At 39.7% G+C, this 21,701-nt stretch overlaps 1 protein-coding gene across 1 annotated transcript; it reads right to left on the reverse strand.

Annotated features, from left to right (window-relative positions):
• Positions 1 to 1,192: 1,192 nt before the first annotated feature.
• On the reverse strand, positions 1,193 to 5,352 carry dmrt2b (doublesex and mab-3 related transcription factor 2b). The gene is made up of 3 exons (XM_026323584.1): positions 4,454 to 5,352; positions 3,566 to 3,668; positions 1,193 to 2,685 (listed from the first exon to the last, which is right to left on the reverse strand). Exons 1-3 carry the CDS (start codon positions 4,808 to 4,810, stop codon positions 1,847 to 1,849), a joined length of 1,299 nt encoding a protein of 432 aa, XP_026179369.1. The 5' UTR covers positions 4,811 to 5,352; the 3' UTR covers positions 1,193 to 1,846.
• Positions 5,353 to 21,701: the final 16,349 nt, after the last annotated feature.

A 21,701-nucleotide genomic window follows, 5' to 3' on the forward strand; every position in this document is an offset into this window, starting at 1 on the left:
GCCAAAATGGAAATGAGGCACAACCAGAAAATGAACAGCAGGAGCACCAGAGGTGGGCAACAAAAGGCTAAAGGGTGGGGAAGGAGAAGGGTTGGGGCTTTTACAAATCCAAAAACATGTTTCAACCTGTTGAAACTGCTTTCTCAGCAAACTGGCATGAATCCATTACCCCCCCACACACATTCTGCTTGCCTACAAAGGAAAATGTTAAACTGGTGATTGCAGATTAAATACATTTTTCTCCAAAGAACACAGAACAATAAAGCTGATCTGCCTGTTTCTATTGATAAAGGCACCGCACCTCAACTAATGATACTCTGAAATGAAACATGACTGGATAGGCTTTTCCCCAAGCTTTGCCTGGGGAAAAATTGATTTATATCCTCTATGTTATTCTTCACAGAAGTCATTATCACCCCTTTGTGATTGATGCTTATCGTTTTATCATCGTGGTGAAAATGGCAATTCGTAATCTCTGCATGAAAAAGGTTTTAATATTGTAAAATTGGTGCAGATACTGTACAATAAAACACAATGGCACATATTCAGTTCTTTCAAGCCCAGAGGCTCATCTTCCTTTGTGCCGTACTCCCCCTCTGTCTGTCTGTGAAAAGATGGGGAGAAGCCACTCTGATATGCTGGTAGATACTTACAAACAAAGACACGGAGCTGTGCACTATCACCTCAGTGTTGACGCCACAAGGTCCAGAGTTGTCAAAAGTATCTGACCTCCATCTCAGTGAGATTACAGCACAGAACGAAAACACCAGAAGTAGAGAAAAGGTGGATATAAATCAAATGCATGTTCTAACAAACTTGGCCTGAGTCGGGCTCAACATACAACAAAGAACAATGTCGCCTAGGCAACGCTGGTACCCTCCGATTCACTCTTTGGTGAATATTTTCCATCTTCCCTGATGAAATGATACTGTGTGAAAGATTAAACAGTGTGCCATATGACCAGCAGGTTTTAAGTTATACAGTCACATTGATCGACGACACTGACAAAATGCCTCACATTTGAAAAACAATAGGGCTTCTGAAATACCAATAAATAATATATACATATTTCTCATTCTCAAAAGGGAGACAGCAGATTTAGAAATACCAGAGAGAGATGGTTTTGCTTCCCTTTCTCTGCTATTATGGAACATTTTTCAAAATTCATTGCTCCCTTTGACGAACCACCTGCTTCACCTCATGTTCCTTCTTTCATTGTTCAGTTTTTTTATTAGTTAAAAAGAGACTTCTGAGCAGCAGCCCACTGCAACACCTAGAGCACCTCAGAGATCAGCCAGCCACATCTAAACTTTGATTTGAAAATCAAAGCACAAAGTAAGAAATGGGCACAAGTTCAAACAGTATTTGACTTTTTCATCAACTTTGCTTTATGGATAAACTGTATAGTTCTTTTGCAGGAAAAGAGAATAAAATATGGGTGCCATAAGAGGGTGAACGTACATTTTCACCACAATGTTGACAGGGAAGCAAACAAAAAGGATAACATTTTTTAAGCATGTATTTGTACAAAATGTTCTTAATGCAGGGAAGTAAATAAAAATACAGTGTTGTAGTACATGTACGTTTTTCATTGTTATATTTTAATGATAGTTAAAATATAGTCAAATACATTTTTATAAAAGAAATATGAAAAACGAACAAACAGCGATTTATGTTCTGTGTTTTTAAATATTTTATCTATTGCCACAAAGCAACCAGCCCTTGTCAGGAAAACTGTTTTAAAACATGTAATATAGTGCAGTATTTTTATACTGTATTTATACACTCAACATCAATTCTTAGTCTGCACATAAACAAAGTTCACTATGCCACTTTCCGTTTGCTGTCAGGCCCTCAACAGAGCCTCTACAGAGAAAGGTAATGGCCTCACAGTTGGAGTCCTGACTGAACTGCCATGAGGGCTCTTGACAGAGTCAACATGAGGACCTGCCTGGGCGGCAGAGCTGTCTGCACTCCAGCCCTTAGATGTCAGAGGTCTGGGATCAAAAGTCTTACTTGGTGCTCTGACATCTGGTCCGCCCAGGATACCTAGATCTGATCCAAAAATAGAGCATGTGATGGCTGACGTTCTATTTGAGTCCATTGTTTCTCTTGGTTTTGAAGGGGATTTGACAGGGTCTGGACCTGACAAGGTGCTGCTGTGATGACTAAGTCTTTGTTGTGATGGTAGAGGTATCAGCTCTTGTTGGTCTGTCTTTTCACAGTTCTGCACTTCCTTATCCTCCCTGGTTTGCTCTGAGCTTCGGCATAACAAGACGTTATAGTCACCTTCTGTGGGAGACCTGTTTTTCAGGTGCAAAAACTGAGAAAACTGAAAATCACACTCATATAAAGGCTTATATTTATACAGAGGCACATAGGTGGATGTCCCTGCAGTGCTAGGATCCTTGTTAAAAGGGCAGCAGTGGAGGGTGGGGGAGACAGGCAGGGGTGGAGGCTGAAGCACAGGGATGAGACCAGAGCAGGAGAAGGAAGATTCGCTGTGCAGCTCTCTCTGTCTCAGCTCATGTTCCAGCATCACGTTCTCCAGCTCCTTGTCTGCAAAGGCTCGCCTCTTCCTCATCCGGGCGCTGATGGAGGGGCATGTGAAGTGTGTTTGGCCACGTTGTGCCTGCTTAGACCAGCAGGAGGTGTCATCCTCCAGTGGTACCATTGGTTTTAACCCTGAATATGGGAGCAAAGCCACATGCCGCTATTATGTATTGACTTATTTATGGATTATGAAGTTGTTCCAACCAATTAATGTCGTGTTTATGTCTGAGTACTTTGTTGTGTACTATTTAATTATGCGGTTGGTTAGCTGTATCAGTTTTACTTTACTGAGAACACAAGGCAGCTGAGAGGGCTATAAAGACACAGCTTTCACGAGGCTTTGACTGCAAGCCAGCAGGTATTAATAAACACTATATATTACAGCAATTGCATGTTGTTGTGAAATAATGGAGACACAATAATCAGGTTTGTTTAGATAAATGAGTATGTCTAATGCTGGGTAATGACATCCAAGAAAAAGCACAGCCAGTGTCAGCCCAAGGAGGCCCTGTAAATTCAGGTGCAATTACAGTACTGCCTATATGTGTACTCAGTATATTTGTATACACAATATACTCATGTTGGGACATGGTGACTAACACGAGAACTACACATTTTAGTCTTAGCATAGATTTTTTTTTTTCGTGATAAAGATGGACTTTGTCTTAAGACAGACTTGTTACCTTCCAGTGCATTAATATCATTAGCAAAGTTCAACAAATAATTTCTCTCATTTCTGCAGTTTTATTTAACTGTGTGTAAGTGACTTTCTATATGATTTCTGGTCTGAGTATAGAATTCAGTTTTGTTTTGTCAGCATTGAATAACAATATACTGTTGATTTGTTTGTGATCTTGCATGAATTGTGATTGATTCAATGCATGAAAAACAAAATTTGAAAGGCAACTTTAAACGTTTTATCAGATCTACCAACAGAAAAAAGTACTCTGTGTCACAGTCTTGGAGAAAACAGGCATGTTAATGAGAAAAGGAGATGTTAATTAAACTTTACCCTGCAGGATGCTTTTAGCCAGGATGCTCGGCTCTGCTGCTCTGTTGTAACGCTGATATGCTGTCCTCCGCAACGGAGCTGCACACCTGACCCCTTTTTTACCCTGGGGGAGACATGGGAACAGGAATTAGACATTTGGACATTATTATATTATACTGTCTGTCCCCCAAGGCTCTCCACTGTTAACATTTTATAATTAAAAATCCCATATTTTGCCTTCAGTTATAAAAGCAGACTGCTTTTCAGTAATATACACCTTGTTATGAAATACACTTAAATTAGAGACTATCCATCATCATAAGGATTTACAAGATATGACACTTTGTATGTGTAATGACTGGTTTGACTGCATTTTGTTGGTAAGTCACACTGTGTATCTCTTGATCACAATAAAACTTTGTGAATAAAGAGTTTAAAACCAACTTTACAGCTCAGTGTTTACAGCAACACCTAAAAGCCATATTACAACATACCTGCTAAAACTTTACTCAGAGTTGATTTACTTTGAATTAAAACGTTCTTGAGTATAAAATAAATACAAAAACAAACATTTTCCTACAGGCTATTGTATTTCTGCACCTTTTATTAGGTCAATGTAAATCAAACTTTCCTATAAGATAGTCACCAGTTGCGTTTTTTACGTCAGAAAATGACTACATGGACAGCTAAAGAAACTTATCTAGTATAAAATAAACATCCTGACCTTCAGTCTTCAATTACCTGCCACTTTTGTTATTTATTAATTGTTCCACAGTACACACATTTTGACCCACAACTCTTTTATATTCTTTGTTGTTTGTCTGTGAAAGTGAAAGTGATGGTTCACCCATCCGTCTATGTCCCAATATTTTTTCACCACTAAGCTGCCCCTGTATGTTCTTACTGTACCTCAGCAGCTTGCTGCCGCCTCAACGCGACCTGTGCTGCCATGATGCGCTGCCTCTCCACCACCAGCAAGCAGCAGGCACAGCGACAGTCCCTCCAGCGGCAGAAGCGTTTGTGGCCTTTCAAACAAGAAACCACGCCGTGGTTACGACATCGTGCGCATTTGGGGCTCCGTGTCATCTTGCGTGGCGTCTGCTGCTGGCGTTCTGGAGACAGGACCACTTTATTCTGGCCTCCGTTCCCGGGGCGACCGTGCGCCCTGGCGCATCCGTCACGACTTGTCACGTCAATGGCTTCTTCAGATTTGAGAACATTAAGTTTTGCTGTGGTGTGTAGGCCTCCTTTCAGCAGAGAGGACATCTATGGCCAGTAGCACCAGAATGACGTTTTTAATGCTTTCTGTTGCTCCTAACGGTGAGCAAACCTTTACGCACAAGATTCAACAGGAACCAAAGATACAACAGATCACAATTACTTGTGAAGCAAAATTATTGTAAAACAAATATTCTCAGTTCTCTGTATTTCAAAAGTTCTCTGCCCTTGTTAATCAGGTGAGCCACGAAAGCACACTGGTGTTTTACACACGCATTTTAACCGACGGCTGCAATAGATTCTCCTAATGTAAATAAACCAGCTGCCTTCAGATAGAAACTAAAACGACGCATTAAGAGAATGATCCCGGGCTTCAACGAGGTTGTACATCACAACTTCACAGGAAACTAATTGTTAGCACCAAACCGTGAGGTGTGGCATCCCGCTTCAGTCTGATCCTACATGACAGCGTTTTCAGGGTGGAAACTTTGCAGCCTACCACCAGACGAATTGAAATATTAAGCCTCTCTCAGCTGCCCTCTGACGCCGTTTCCAAGAACGAGCGGACAGTAGACCGGGCCACAATGCCGAGCTCCTGGCACGGGACACCCTGAGCAAAGATTTGGGAAAGCAACTCCCTCCCCTTATAAAGTCCTATACCTGCCCTGCCCTGCCCTGCCCACCTTCAAAGTTTTTCCTCATCTTTCAACACAAATTTGGGATCTTGCCAGACCCACTTATCTGAATCACAAGCGTTATTTTACAGCGAAAGATCACATTTATTGGGGCGAGACAACGTAAAAATATTAAAGAAAATGCGAGTCAAAGACGTTTAATTCGATTCACTGATTTCATTGTGAAATCCCTAAGAAAATGATTATAAAATGTATTTGAAAATTACAACCACAGCTAACAATAATGAGGCTTATTATGATATGGCTGCTATATGAGACACCATGCAGGCAAGACTTACTTTAAAACATAGTGGAGTTATGTGCCTGTGAGCGTGTATAGGCCTATATGTGTGAGCTCTATGTTTTATCAGACTTACACAATATGGACTAATTACGGACGCGCCTTGGGGAGAAGCAGGCTGGTGCAGAAATGAGACAGAGCGAAAAGGGGGGAAATTATATTTTCATATCACCTAGGAGTCATCTCCACACTCATATTTATTCATTACACCGTTAAATAATTCAGTGATTTAATGGGTCTCTTGATGTTTGTAGTGTCACCATTTCTGGGCCTAAAACTGAATAATCAAACCATTAAAATACATAAACATTCCCACTTAGTAAAAGTTGTTTAGATAAGGGGTTTTAGCTTCAGTTAACTGCGAGGAAGTTGTTTTAATTTTTGCCTTTTAAAATGAATATTATTTATTTTTTATCATCAGTAATAGTTGTTGTACGTGCCCTGGTCTGGCATACAACTTCATTGGCTTTTGAAGTTACACTGCACTCACGTCCTGGTGATGCTGTGTACAAAATCAACTGATGCTTGCAGACTCTGTTGAGATGGTATGAAAAGTGTGCTCCCTACTGGTTGGATGCTGTAATGACATCCAGGCAATTTTTTTTCAGGCTACAACTCATCTGTGATTTCTGTCATGTCACCATCCAAAACTGCACAGGGATGCACATGTCAGTTAGTCAACACCCAACACTACACAACTCATGATCCTGCTGTAGACCCTCAGAGATTATATAGATCATGACACATCTAACTTTGCTGGTTTATCCACTGCAGCACCTACAGGTTCAGTTTAAGTCATTTCTACAATTTCTATATATTGTTTTTCACACTGCATGTTATATACCACAGCCAGTTATCTTTGGTCTTGATCTTAGACGTAGCCATAGCTAAAAGTGTCCTGCAGGAGATTTCTGGATATTCCCATAATGGGCTCAAAGATCAGATATCAAAGATGTAGTGTAGGAGACAGTTCCAGCTGAACCACAAAATACAGTACAATCACTGCAGTAATACTGCAGTTTTAGTCTGGAGCTGTGCCACAGTTTGCAGACAGAGGAGCAAAAAGGATTATGGTAATCAAGCCATATGAAATCATTTATAGGTCTCTGAGTGCCTTTAAAAGACATCTTGGATGAATCTAATATTTACAATGTTTCTGGAGTAAAGTTTAATGGTGCCTGTCACTTCTGTGAATGCTCCGATTAACACTCAAAAAGAAACTGCAGAAGCTGTAGCATTATTCTCTCTTAGTAAAACTCTTCACGGTCAGCTGAACAGCAGCGGTCACAGTGAGCCTGTGTGTGTCTAAGGAGGCACACAAAGGAAGCAAGGAAGGTTACATCTAAAGAAACTGTCGCCAGGGGCTCCAGGGCCCGGGGCTCTCTCATACCATATGCTTATTTAAACACACACACACTGTTTCTTCTATTGTGTCTATCACTTCACAGAAACTCTCTGTAGGACTGTAAGATTATATTGCTGCTGCTTTTGATACTGACAACCAGAAAAAGGAACTCGAGTCTGGGACTTGGACTTAAGACTCGAGTCACAGTGAAGTCGCACACACAGTAACTTGAGACTTGACTTCAAAAGACTCGTCCTCAAAAGACTTGAGACTCGACTCAGACTCGATGTTTAGGACTTGTGAACAATGTTTATATATTAATTTTATTTTTAGCGCATTCACGTAAATTTCACGTAAAAAGCTTATTATTTTCTTCTTCTGGTAAATAAGTGGCAGAATAGATGCAGCCAAAGCGTATTGCTGCCCTCTGTTGGTAGTCACCTTGCCACAGGTAAACTGCAGTAAATTGAATTAGTGTCGTGAACATGGCAACCGTCCCGGTAAGTGCGGTCCAGTTTGTTATTAAATTTGCTTATTGTGTGACGTCATACTACGCGTAAACAGACGAAGGACAACATGTAAGGTGTGCAGTGTAAAAATAAAAGACGCTGGATCGAGCACATGTCATTTTATCAGGCACCTGTTGACCCGGACAGGTCAGTCAGTCGACACTAGCTAATGTTAGCTTGTTAGCATCTTTGTAGAGCTTTGCAGGCTGCACATCATTGCAACCACGACACTTGAGACTTGAGTTGAACTTCCATAAACTGACTGTAAGCATCTCTGCTGACAACATACTCATTCATTTAAAGACTACTACTTCTTGTTACCTTGTCAGAAAAACATAAACACGTTTATACAAACCACAACTAATTAGAAGTTTCAGGTGAGAACGGTCCACAAGTGGATGGAAGACTGAATGGCTGCTGTTCCCTGGTGCATAATGGTTTGGACATGCATGGTCTTATTCAGAATGCTCATGGAGAACAGGTAAGTACCCCCTTATTAATACCATCAGCCCTGCTGCTGTCTGCAGTGGAGTGCACCTCTCAAAGCCCCTTGACTCTCAGGCAAATTGACTGTCATCAGCAGTGACATGGTGCTCTGGCATTCCCATCACACGTCCTCTTGCCTGCACTCCCTTCTACATCCTGCGGTTCTTCTGAGAGTCATGGCCATCTACTCCTATTTTCGTAGCAGAGATGGAGTTTGACAGATTCCTTGGCTCCCAGTATTCGGCCTTCCACAGTGTCCTCTTCCATCTGCCTTTCTTTCTATGACTGGCACCCTCAATCAACTTGTATAGCAACTCAAACAAAAAACAAAAGACAGATAACTGGTAAGTTGCACTCAAGGACAAGAGGTCTTCTCAACTTTATGTAATGTGCTGCAGTTTAGAGAAAGAAAACAGGAGCTAGGAGGCAGGGTGCACTTTCAGACAAAAATCCTGAGCTGAATGTCAATTCACTTCAAAGAGAGAAATAAAAAAATATACACTGGGGTATGCTTCACAGTGCCTTTACACAAAGGATTTTGTACCTTTATCTACCTACTTCCACAAAGTAGGAGACACTGTTGCAGTTATCAGCTTAAAGCAGGAGCCATTAAGCTGACAGTTTTTTCAAGGGAGGTTTAAGAGGGAGGTTAAAGAGTATTTGAGGTTGTCAAGCCAGTTAAGATTGAACAAATGCACTTTGAATATCAACATGTTAGACACTGTAGGTTTTAGTTAGTTGTTCTAGGGGTAAAATAACTTCACAAACCACACTCACAATGTATGATGTACAGGCTGTTAAAGGGCAAACGCAGGGGTGGTCCAGACCTGGTGACAGGGCAGTGAAGAGATGATGCTTCACAGAGTGTACCTGATTTATCTTTCCAGGGTATTTTTTCCACATGTGTGGCTGAGAGTGATGTGAACAGTCAGATGCAATCTGAGTGAAGAGGTATTCTGGCTTTTGAACACTAGAGGTTTTAACAGGGGCATAAATAGGTTACTGCTTTGCTATAAATGATTACATAGCTTACAGTATGTAAAGTCAGTCAGTCCAGTTGTGCTAATGGGACTAATGCTTAGAGCATTCACACCAGTCAGACAGAAAAAATGAGGAGAGATAAGGAGAATGAAAGAGCACTAGATGAGGACTAGACTTTTTGGCTGCGTCTGTCTCTGGGTGGGTCTGTGGCTATGGCCGTGACCATAGTGACATTTTCGTCTCCATGATGTGATGCTTGATGACCTGAAGAAAATCCTCCAGGAGCCAGAAGCCGGCCCCTCATGGCCCATTTGAGCTGACACTTTGTGCTGTTGGCTTCAACTTCTCCTTCTGCCCTTCAGTCCATATTGTCCTTTATCCCTCCTTTGTTTGATCCTTCCATCTTTTTCTTCTAACTTGCTTGCTTTTTATTACAGTCTTCCTTTTTCACTAGTAACCACCTTTTTACTTTGTCATGATTGTTTTTATTAATGTATTGAATACAGTAATGTCTGCATAACTTTAACCCCTAACTCTTAAATATCTGAATACTGACACTAACCCTAACCCTATCAGCAATGTAGCCCTGACCTCTTCCCTATGCAGTTTTTTTGTATAACAACCACTAGAGGTCTTTGTCACTTGAACGTTAATGTTATTTTGGGGCATGTGATAGAAGAATCTGCCACACATGACCAGTATATGTTGATTAACAATAAAACATAACTACAAGTCAAAACAACCTTTTTCAGATCTGTGGGTTTTTGTTTTTAAGGAGAACAGTCTCCTCATAAAACAAGCGTATGTTCTAATCGTACAAGTAATATCAACTCATCCCCAGTGAAAATGTCATAACTGTCCTTTACAGAGTGGCCAGCGTAAATCATGACTGCAGTAGTACACTTATATTTTTCATTGTACAGATTATGAAGCCCTCTGAGGCTTTCATGACGCAATCAAAGTCAATCATGGTGCACTGCTGCTGTCATACTTGCTGCAAGTCTTGGTTACTGTGCTCAAAGAGAATATGAAAAGAAAGTAATGAAATCTGACAAGAGTGTCATGGTCTCATGATCAGAGATGAAGACCAATCAAGATGTCGGATGTCAGTGATGTCAGGTCAAACTGACCTGGTGCAAAATATTAGGTTTAAACTTCATAAGATAATTAATCTTTCCCGTGGACCTATTTTTTTGTTGTTTACTTTCCTAATGCATGTGTGATTCACCTGCAAAATGATGTGAATTCCTTGTTAAGGTGACTTTCCTAACACAAATGAAGCACCCTGTGGGCTGTCAATAATCAAAGCATGTGCCATATCACACGAGCACATAGTCCACGATCAATGTTCTTTTTAAAAATATGGTTTTAGGCGAAATCAATGCAAGACAGTTGATCCCTGACCCAGACACAGCAGTTTATCTCTTTGCTGCATAATTTTAACCCCACTGTTTTTCACCATGATCCTCAACTCTGCACAGGGAGCAGTTACATTGCCCTGAAATGCTTTGTATCTCTGCGTTATTGATTTGGTCTGTTTCAGGCTCTGGTTAAAGAGGGCTCTTAAATAATGCAGACACAGCATTGTCATGTACACAATGAACCTCTCATACCCTTAAAGGGGATGCCCCTTCCCCCTTTATTTCTCTTTTCTCCTTCTCTCACCTTCCTCCTATTCTCAATGCTTCCTATTCCTTTCATCATTTTCTCAGGTAGGCAACATCTAAGCATCACTAGAGGAAGGTTGAGCAAGGGTAACCCTACCGTACCCCCCTTTCTTCCTGTCTCACCCCCTTTGATCCATTGTCTTTCTGACTGGCATGAGATTCACAGGCTCCCTTTACGCCCGGAGATGAGATACCCGAGCTGCAATAACAGGAGTACAAGAGCCTCCCAATTTAGTCGCTCCTTCTACTGCCTGTATCAGATTGGATCTGTGTCTACAGGTTTATTGCCTCTTTTGTCTTTCAGGTTGTCTCAAGCTATCTCCCTGTGAAGGTGTGGTTTTATGAATGGTAACCAATATCCCTTTAGACACAATAAAAAATGCTCAGTATTGTGCACCATAGCTTACTGAGCTTCCAGATGAATAATATTTTAGTTAAACAGCATTTCATAAACCAGAAGCCTGCAAAGCTTGAATAGGTTTCAACTAATTAAAAAGAATGGCAAAGTGTTCCATTTCCTCTTGCTTACCTTGTACTTTCCCTACAAGTGCTGTACCCACTTCTGAAGCTGGTGAGATAAATATTCCAAATATTACTCAAATATATTTGTGACAAGGTCTAACATGTAGAAAGAAATATACTCTGGTTTTGATTAGAATAGCATATATATATATATATATATATATATATATATATATATATATGAATTCCTCTCTAGTTTTTATAAGCTGTTTGTTAGTCAGGAACTCTGTGGATTTTGGTTATGGTGGAGGTGATGAGGTCCCTGGCAGATTCAGCAGGCCTCTGACAGATGCTTTGCAATGCAAATCACATCATTTTGACAAAATGTGAGATTATTCTTGGATATTTGTTGGCGCCAGGGAGCTGTATTAAATAATTTCTAATGTCATTTCATTCTGCCAAGATACACAAACTACACAGACTACACAAAATCGAATAAAGATAATCATTGCTCTGCATGCTTGAAAAAGCTGAAAACATGATCTTTTTTTCATTCTCATTAGGGAATATTAATTGACATTTGGTTTTAAATTTCTTTTGACAAGCAGCAGAAAGATGGTAGGTAGTGCGAAGAGTGAGGCTGTGTAGGTGAGATGAGAGCCAGCTCTTTACATGCAGGTGTTTGATCATGAAACATGCGCTGGAGGCAGGCAGAGGTATGGCTTTTCTCCACAAGCTGCTCTACTTTAGCTTCTGCCCTCGCTGCTTCTTTTAGCTTGAAAAGTATAGGATCTTTCCTGCCTGCCTATGACAGCTGGGAAGAGTGTTTGGAGAACGGTCGTTGGGGGTACATTATAGATGTTCTCACGCTTCACCGTTTCTTCCATTAAATCTACTCATGAATCAAATTAGCTTTCTTTCCTCATCTGTCACTTTTTTTCAAAGCCCACCAAAAGCAGTAGCCCCATACTCTGGCCCTGATAAATACTGAGGGAATTAAAAAACTGTAGCTTTATATAAATGGAATAAATAATAATAATTGTAATATTGAAGGGGGATACACAGCCTAAAGAGCACCTACTGTGGCTGCTGAAAAACTCATTAGCATACAGAAATATGTTTTTCCACTTTATTGGGTCCTAATTGTTGATTTCTCTGACTGGATGGCTGCCTCTCCCTGGATAATGATGCCAAACAATTCTCCATATGGGAAGAGCCACCACAGAGGGAGGGAGAGAGAGAGAGAGAGAGAGAAGGGGGTGGGCACACTGTAGAAATGAAAACCAGCCACCCCCCCCCCCCCAATCTTTCATTTGACATCTAAAAAACAAAGGGTATCCTGGCTCAGTTGTGAGAGAAGAAATGGAATAAATACAATGTAAGGCACAGAGGACTGGACATCACAGATCTGTACTTTGAAGAGAATTATAGAGGGGACTCTTGGGGAGCAGCTAGAAATCTTCCAGCTTCAAAAGAAATAATATATATGTGATAGGTGTCAAGAGATCCCAAATACCACTGTATGCTTTCTTTCTGTAAAGACAGCAGATGAGGCTTTAACTTATCTTGTGCATATTTCAGTCTGAAAATGCTCTTATCTTTTTATATTAAGCCTCTTGCTTTGTCAACACATGTTATGACTGATGTTTAAGTGAAATTAATGAGATCCCATTTTTCCTGGTAATGATATACTAGTTTTCTCTCTGTAAATTGTTTGGATAGCTCTTGCATCACAAGAAGTTATTGTCAAATGCAGCTAGCTTGCATTAATAATTTACATACAGGGAGTAGTGTATTCATTTTTGGCTTCTGCTGCTGACATCTTACTGTTTTATTCTCACTTACTTGTATACAAGGTATGTTATTATTAATTTTATTATTGCTCCACATTATTTATTTTCTAGGTTCTGATTTGCTAATTTTATTATGATTTTCTTTTCTCTTTTTCTTTCTTTCTTTTTTTTTTTTTTTTTTTGCTGCTGTGGCAGCTGGTATTCCCAGCCAGGACATCAATATAGTGTCATTTAATCCAGTCTAGTGTAAATGAGTACGTACAAAGTTTGCCTTGAAAGTCATTATATGGTTGGATACTCTCTCATTTTAACAGTCAGCATTTAAGTTTTTGCGATTGAAAGGAGCAATCTATGGTCTAAATGCCAACAGAAAAGTAGCTGCATGCATTGTTTTTTTCCATTTTCTCTCATCTTCATGGCTATAAAAAGGCAATACAATACACTCCAGTACATTAGTAGTAAAGGTAGAAGCCAAAGAGCTTTACTAGGAGAGCAAAATGCCTGCAGGTGTTTAAGCTACACCAGATCCCAGTCAGCAGAAGTCATCATGGTCCCTCAGCCACAAACGCTGCTTTAAAAAGACATTCAACCTAGTCTTCTATTTTGCCTTAAATGGATGTTCATTAGCGTATACCATTCTAACAAAGTGAGTACAAGTAGGTTTTACTCAACTAATAGTGAGAAAGAGACTCACAAGCCTGCAACTGATTTAATTGTAAATATCAGTGATGGATGCCACTAAGCCAACACTTTACCCTTTATTTGTGCCCTGTTGTTCTGGTCCCAGCATGCTCTCACTGTCAAACACTTACTCTGGGTACTTGGCTTGAATTCACAGGCATCTGAGAGGCTTTGATAAGTCCTGGTTTAAAGATGTCAAAATCTCTTGCTGAGTGTGAGACACTGTGAGATGATCTGGATTTGGGAAAATAAAGAGAAATAATTTCATCATGATTTCATAATGTTGAATGGTTGAGGTGAGCTTTATTGAACTTTCTAGACTCTTATGCTACTTATGCTACTTTAGTGAATCCTTCAGTCATAAGTCAAGATCAAACACATTTTATTTCTCGGTTTTTGATGCTAGATTCTTATTTCAAACTTTCTGAACAGGTAAATCCCCCCAAACGTGAAGAAACCATTAAAGTGCATATTGCACATTCATTTTCCCAGATCATTTATTTCAACCAGGAGATACAGTCATCATTTATTGGTCAATTACTTGGTTATTTATCCATAACAGACAAACCTGCTTCACATTTTGGGTTTTTAGTTAACAGGCTTAACAAGCCGTGAACTATTACGAGGTGCTGAATTGTAGCTGCAGATGAACTTATCAAAAAGAGGATGGGTTAAATGAAATGCTCCCCAAAACAGTGATAATCATCAGACAAGAAATTTAAAGTGATTTTATTCAAATGAAGTCAAAACAGCCACACCATCTCTGCAGAGTGAATTGTTACTGAGTGAAATATCCTTGCGATGAGCCAAGTCAAACAGTAGAGAATATATTGCACCTGAGTACGTCTGCTAATCTGTCAAACAGACATTAGCATTTAAATAAAGTTTTACAGCTCTGTTGAGGGAGATATTACAGTTGATAGATGTGGCTTATTTTATCAGGGACACAGCAGGAAGGGTGGGCTGCACCTCATCAGGATAGACATGGCTGGCTCTTGTTAGTGACAGGGTATGCCAGTTTGTGTGTGTGTGTGTGCAGGAGTTCCTTATGGTGCATGGTAATGCTAACAATATTAGTGTGTTCTACTTTAAGAAAAATATTAACCATCATCAGCTTTATTGGCTAAGTAGGTTCAGACAAAAAGAATTTGGCTCAAGCTTCTAGAGGCTCTCAAACATTGTATGTACACCTTTTGTATATAATATTTGTAGATATATTGGTAGTACAGGGTGTGAGGAGAGTTTTCCCTGACATGATTTTGGGGAAGTCCTGAATGAAAGCAGTAAACACTTAAAAAAATGTTTTATATAAGGACATTTTAAGTGTTTTTGTGTTATTTGTCAACGGTACTATTCATTTCATGTACTACAATACTTCTATGAAGTTTGTAACTAGCTCAAAAACAGTTGAGGAATAATTTAATATGCAGTACACCACAGCTGTGATTATATTTAATAATATATGAAAAAAACATATAAACAATGCCTTACAGTGTCATATAAAACATTTACTACTATTATTTCTGTGTATGTGTTAAAACACTTCTTGATAACATTTCATATCCATCTGAAATATGTCATTTTATATGATTACTGTGATATGTGTGCAGTATCATACATTAGTCAATAATTCAATATGTCCTTAAATCTCTTTACAACATGTATCCAGGCTGCATCCCGCCTCTCGCCTATTGTCGGCTTGGCTTCAGCTCACTGCGACCCTGAACGATAAGTGGTTGATGATAGATAGATAAAGACCTAATAGGGAGGGTTAAACTGCAACACTGAGAGGGATGAAATCTAAATTCTTGTAGGTGTTTGCTTACATACATTCATTCTGTGTAGCACAGAGTCAATGTTTGTTTTATAGGCCTAATTTAACATTTGTGTGTAACCGTGCATACATTTACAAGCTAATAGTATATTAGTCCTAATGTGTATGTCATAAAGTGTTTATGTGATAATGTTGCTCAACAGTGAGTCTTGATTCCAGCACAGGCTTTCTATTTCATCTTTACTGTGGAAAGAAGAACCAAAAGCAGTGAAAATAAGAGATATGAAGTTGAGACAGTAGGGTTAATCTACAGGGACAGAAACTTATAAGAATGAGGAGATAAAGGGTTTTGAGAGTAAGGCTGGTGGCTGAACTGCTCAAGGAGGAGGCTGTAATGGCTTGCTAATAACTTGGACAAGTTGGTGCTGCTGAAATATAGATGAGACAAGAACAGCCCACTCATAAATACCATTAGAAAGACTCAGGAAGGAGGGAACAACAGGACACAAATGCAGTGAGGAACGGTAGAGGATAGAGTGGAAGATAATTAGTAGGAATGGATGGTGAGAGAAGAGGCATATAAACAGACATATGGAGTAGAGATGTCAGAGGAACTGGAGCAGGAAATCCAGAAGAAAGATGGGTTAAAATAAGACTATGATGATGTAGCAGGGGAACGTGTGTGTGTGTGTGTGTGTGTGTGTCTCTCTCTCTCTCTCTCTCTCTCTCTCTCACTCTAGCGCAGGGACATCCTGACTCTGTGTACCAGGCTGCATGTTTGTACAAGGCGACTCATTTTCTACTTGAGTGGTAGGTCATGTTCAACACAGCAACCTTAAAGGCATGATCTAAGAAGCACACACACATTAGTCAAACACAGAGAGTACACGCTACTAAAACTCTAATAGTCATACAAGTTTCACCAACAAATTTTTTAAAAGCAGAGATACTGGGGAAGGAAATAAAAATGAGTCGTTTCCAAGAAAGCTATTATTTCAGCGCAGTGTGTGAGATTGCCTCCAACCATGATGTATGTGACAAAGTCCTGACTCTTCCACTTTGAGATGTGATATCCGCTGGGACATTTATTACCAGCGTGCTGTCACTCGTATATCGCCGCAGTTGTTCCCCTTAAAGTGGCTGTAACAAAAGCCTTCAGTGTAGTCATATTTTTATCTACATATTTTACATGTTTATATACTGCATGTATTGCTGTTGGTGAACTCTTGTTGTTTTCCCTTCTCTGCCTCTTGAGCTGCTGCCATTTAATGCTTCTTGACATGATACATAAGTATTTATTATGTTTATGATATTCATGATCACAAACAGCGTCATCTCCTGCATGATGACCACATGCAGGATTAAGAAACACCCAGTAAAAATGGCAGACTTAGCAGGCAAAGACAAATCAATGACCAACGACATACTCAATGATTAACCATTAGATGCTGCTATTGTATTGGACAGTCGAAATGTTTCAAGATGGAATATACAGTTTTGTAAAAAAATAAATACTGTATCATATACATACATGTTCAGCTTGTGTCTCCATGATTGGGACTGTCAGTTTTTTTTAGTATAGAAACAAGTCAAACTATTTTAAGAATATTCTCTGCAAATGAACTGCACTGAAAAATAGAATTGTTGAAACTAACTTAATTATATTATGCCCATTGGTAACATTTAACACAAGCTCAACACAACTGATTTAGATCATTTAAGACATAACATTACTTTAACTACAACTCAAATACACTTTTTTTCAGTATGATTCACATTTGGAAATATCAGAACTGCTCCAAATATGCTGTTCATTACAGCAAAAGAGCAGTGAGATCAGAGGCAGATGTCATCACTACACCAGTCAACCCTCACTACGAAGCTACCAGAAGTGTTTTGAGCAGCTAGGAGAGGTTGAGGTTTAAAATACTGACACCTACAGCCATACAAATATACCTATATATATATATATATATATATAGGTATATTATGGATATTATTATCCATCCATCCATCCATCTTCTATACCCGCTTTTTCCTGGTTCAGGGTCACGGGGATCTGCTGGAGCCTATCCCAGCTCTCTCTCGGGTGGAAGGCAGGGGGAACCCCGGACAGGTCACCAGTCTGTCGCAGGGCCACATATAGACACACAAAGACAGGATATTATTATATTATATATAATATATATATTATATATATAAGTCTACCTACATCCATTCTGACCCCCATCACTTAAACACATGTAGTATGGGAATGTACACTAAACATTGCTATGGTACATAATCCAGGCGCCAGTTACATTTTCTTACAAAATCTAATTGGGAAAAATAAATCATTAGTTTATAAACAGAATTTCTGAGGTCTCTTGTGTGTGTGTGTGCGTGTGTGTGTGTGTGTGTGTGTATGTGTGTATGCACACATCCTTCAGTTGTGCTTTCCCATTTTGCATACTTAAGTTCTCAGTCTGCCTACCCACTTTGTTACACCAAGATAAAAAGACATCATCACTTTTCTATTTAAAACTTCCAAGTCTGCTGTCTCTGAACACTAGTCCTGCTGACAGTGCCAGAAATTGTGACTCAGCCAGCTGAGACTCTGTTTTCAGGCCAGTAGCCGGGCAAAGGGCCAGTAGGTCCATGCAGTAAAATAAAAGAGAAAAGCAGACAACTATAGCAAATGTTTGGTATAAAAACATATGATAACATAATTATTCTGTCTGATTCACAATGTAGGATCTTGAAGCACCAAATCTCACTCTTCTACACAAAGCAGGAGAAAATTGTTATCTCACCAGTTAGCTGTGAATACGCTTATGGATCTGCCTCATTCCCCCCACTCTATTTAGATTTAGATTAGATTAAGATGGATAATTCTACCTTATGTTGTGTGGGCACAACCATGACATGTAAGCCATTGTTGAACATCTAAATAAACTTGGTTATGGTCGGGGTGATTTTGCAGTTTTGGAGGTTATGAGGGAAGAATGAGGTGACATTATGTGATAGGCAGACAGCGAGCCAAGGAACAAGGATGCTATTGTTACAGTTGTCAAATCAAAAGAATAGCATAGGGCACATTTGCATTTGCAGGTGTCTGCCATTTCACACACGCCAACGACAGCAGAATCATAATTTTAAAACATGCAAGTTCACACATAGTTATGTCTGTTTAACCACACACACAAGTATTTGCTGCTCTGTTCACTTCCCTCTCAGCTTCCTCCACCATCCTTCTTTCATCTTTCTTTCACTTCTGCTTCAACACCAACCTCGACTGGGACATGTATAAATGTGTGTACATGTGTGGGATTTGTCCAGCATTTAGCCAACGCTGACAAGCCACAAATAATGCAGTCCACCGACACCACTGTCACTGGCCCCCTCCGTTGAGTTACCAGCTACTAGTCACTTTGGTGCATATATTCTGACGCACACCGATACAAATACATGTATTTTCAACCATGCAAACACAAATGCAAATGAGATACACAGACACCGAAGATTGAAAATATTTGAAACAGGGAAATTGAGATAGGAGAGTAATTGCTGTCCAACAAAGTCAAATGTGACAAAAACCCAACCTCGGGGCCACTGAGTGTTACCCCGGTGCCGACTGGCAGGATAGATTGGACATTATACAAATTAGGTTCAGGCAGCTTTTACAGATGACTGACAGGCTCCCTAACTGGCAATTAGCATGTGTTGGTTTCTCATTGGCCAGAAACGTGTGACTGTCTGGTGACAAGTGAAATGGATATACCCTCCTGGCTCTCAGTCATTTAATCACAACTCTATTTTGGTCTCCATCTTTCTCTCCCTCAGCAGAAACCAGAATGATTAATTCTGACTGGGACAGAACAAAAACAGTTTCTATAAAATACTGTATGCTTAGACAATGCAAAGACATGCAAGCTTCTGCAGGCATGTCAGCAATGAACACAGTATAAAGGATTAGGCCTGCCTACGGAACACTGGATTTTATCAATGCCATCTAATGAGTCCAAATCCTGTTTTTAGCAAGCAAGCTTATTAATTCACTTAGTGTGAGTAATCATTGATTACTGTGCTGTGCTAGCAGTAGATTTTTGGGAGTGTGCTGCTGTGAGCAAACATCTTAATCAGAAGAACAATACGATGTGCTTTGTGCCCATTTGTCTTTATGACAATAGAGCAGATTTCATTATATATAGCTGTTTTTAGGCATGATTAGTAATACTCTGGGCAGCATGGTAGCTTGGTGGTTAGTACTGTTGCCTCACAGCAAGAAAGTTTCTGGTTCGAAACCCGACAGGGGCCTTTCTGTGTGGAGTTTGCATGTTCTCCCTGTGCTTGTGGGTTTTCTCCAAAAACATGTATATTAAGTTGATCGGTGACTCTAAATTGCCCGTGAGTGTGAGTGGTTGTTCGTCTATATGTGGCCCTGTGATGGACTGACGACCTGTCCTGGGTGTACTCCTGCTTTTTTGTCTGGAGAGAGCTGGGATTCTATCAGATTCCCATGACCCTAGATAATGGATGGATGGATAGTAATAATCTGGATGTAAGTCACATCCAGTGGAAGTGAAGCAGCTCTCCTATATGAGAAATAGTGACAGAAAAAGCCCTTGCGTGTTTATTAGTACACTAAGTGTATTTGGCATGTAAATTGTCACATAATACTGCAATTTTAGTGAGCAAACATGTTTCAAGGCTGCTTTCCTATGCATTTATTAAAACCACCACAATGAAAGCACAGGAAACAAATAAATAATATAGTGAAAACCTCCTGTCCTCTTGCTTTGACAGAACAAATGTCTTTATTTGTCTGGGTCTTTCTCTGTCCCTCTCTTAACCTCCATGTTTCACATATGTCACAGCCACAGTGCCGTCATTTTTGCAGTGGAAACTTTTAAGTTTTGTTTTCATCTGCTTTACTGGTAAGCAGCAAGTTCACACCAAAGTCTGTGTTTAAACTCCCTCTTCTATCAAATCTGATGAATCTCCTCTGGCAATTCAGTTCCCTTAAATCTAGAGCAAGCGTTTCGGCTTCCAGCCTCACTTCTCTAATCTTAAGCTTCAGAATAAAAGGGAAAAGACAACAATGTCATTATATGACTAATATTTGAATGATCATTTTTTTTCTTTTTTGATCTGACATATGGTTGTAGAATGACAGGAAAACATATTTAGACATGAGACATTGAACATTTCTTTGTCTGTCTGGGTGTGTGTTCACGGTGTGTGTGTGCCTATTGGAATTGGGTTAAAATGCAGAGCACAAATTCTGAGTATGGGTCACCATACTTGGCTATATAAGTCACTTTCATTCATTTCATTCACTTTCATATTGTTTTTTTAGTCATACCTGTATATTGGGTGAGATTCGCATGAGAGTGAGAGTGTAACCCAGTGTCTGACAGAGACAGAGAGGCACAGTACTATGAGCTGTGTGCAGAGAGATTGGCCAAAGCATAAGCCGATTTAGGACTTGTTGAAGTTGGAGATAGACCCGCAGCATTGGCGTGTACATGTCTGAGAGGGCAGTGCCAGAGCAGATGGTAAAATAGACTGAGACAGAGAAAATCAATCCTATATGACAGTGGTGGTGGTCATGTCATTTCAAATTATGATCATATACGATACACTGACGCTCTGCCTTCAGCCTGTCTTTATTTCTACATAGTTTGTCTCTTTCCTTTATATTTGTGCAGATGTACAAAATATGTGGCACAATCCTTGTTCTCCAGTGCACTTCAAATAGGGATGCCTGAAGACTGACTTCTTGCTATTTTTTATTACACAGAAATAACAATAGGGTTGTAGAGAAACTACTTGGTAGAGAAAATGGTTAAAGTTCTAACCACTTTCCATAATGGGAAACAGTGGTTAGGTGTCCCACTTCCCATTTTCAGTGCCACTGCACAATCTACATTGATTAATTGTGTTAAATTGCTGCTCAGATTATTTGTCTATATTAGTAATTTTACTGTGGCCTTACTGTTGTTCTGTTTGTCTATGTTTGTTGCTACTGTCACTGCCAAGTCCTCCTTGAAAAAGCAACCCTTTATCTTAGTCAAACTAACCAATACAAATATGCATTTAAGCTCCAGAAAAACACAGACATATATTGCATTTTCCTAAAAAAAATAACTGTGTATGTCTGTCATGATGAGCAGGCCTCCATCTTTCCTGTTGTGTGCTCATACAGAAAAAAATACCTATCTATCAACTATAATATCTCCTTTAGCTGTAAAACCTTATTTAAATGCTAATTTGTATTTGAGCTT

The sequence above is a fragment of the Mastacembelus armatus genome, chromosome 4, assembly GCF_900324485.2.
Source record: "Mastacembelus armatus chromosome 4, fMasArm1.2, whole genome shotgun sequence".
NCBI classification, from domain to species: Eukaryota; Metazoa; Chordata; class Actinopteri; order Synbranchiformes; family Mastacembelidae; genus Mastacembelus; species Mastacembelus armatus.

Bases quoted from the DNA above. Each gene is read 5' to 3' on its own strand.
- dmrt2b (XM_026323584.1), bottom strand. From the start codon at position 4,810: ATGTCCTCTCTGCTGAAAGGAGGCCTACACACCACAGCAAAACTTAAT. The intron at 3,669-4,453 runs GTACAGTAAGAA...TGTCTCCCCCAG, and splicing joins GGCGGCAGCAAGCTGCTGAG to GGTAAAAAAGGGGTCAGGTG. The intron at 2,686-3,565 runs GTAAAGTTTAAT...TCCCATATTCAG, and splicing joins GGCTAAAAGCATCCTGCAGG to GGTTAAAACCAATGGTACCA.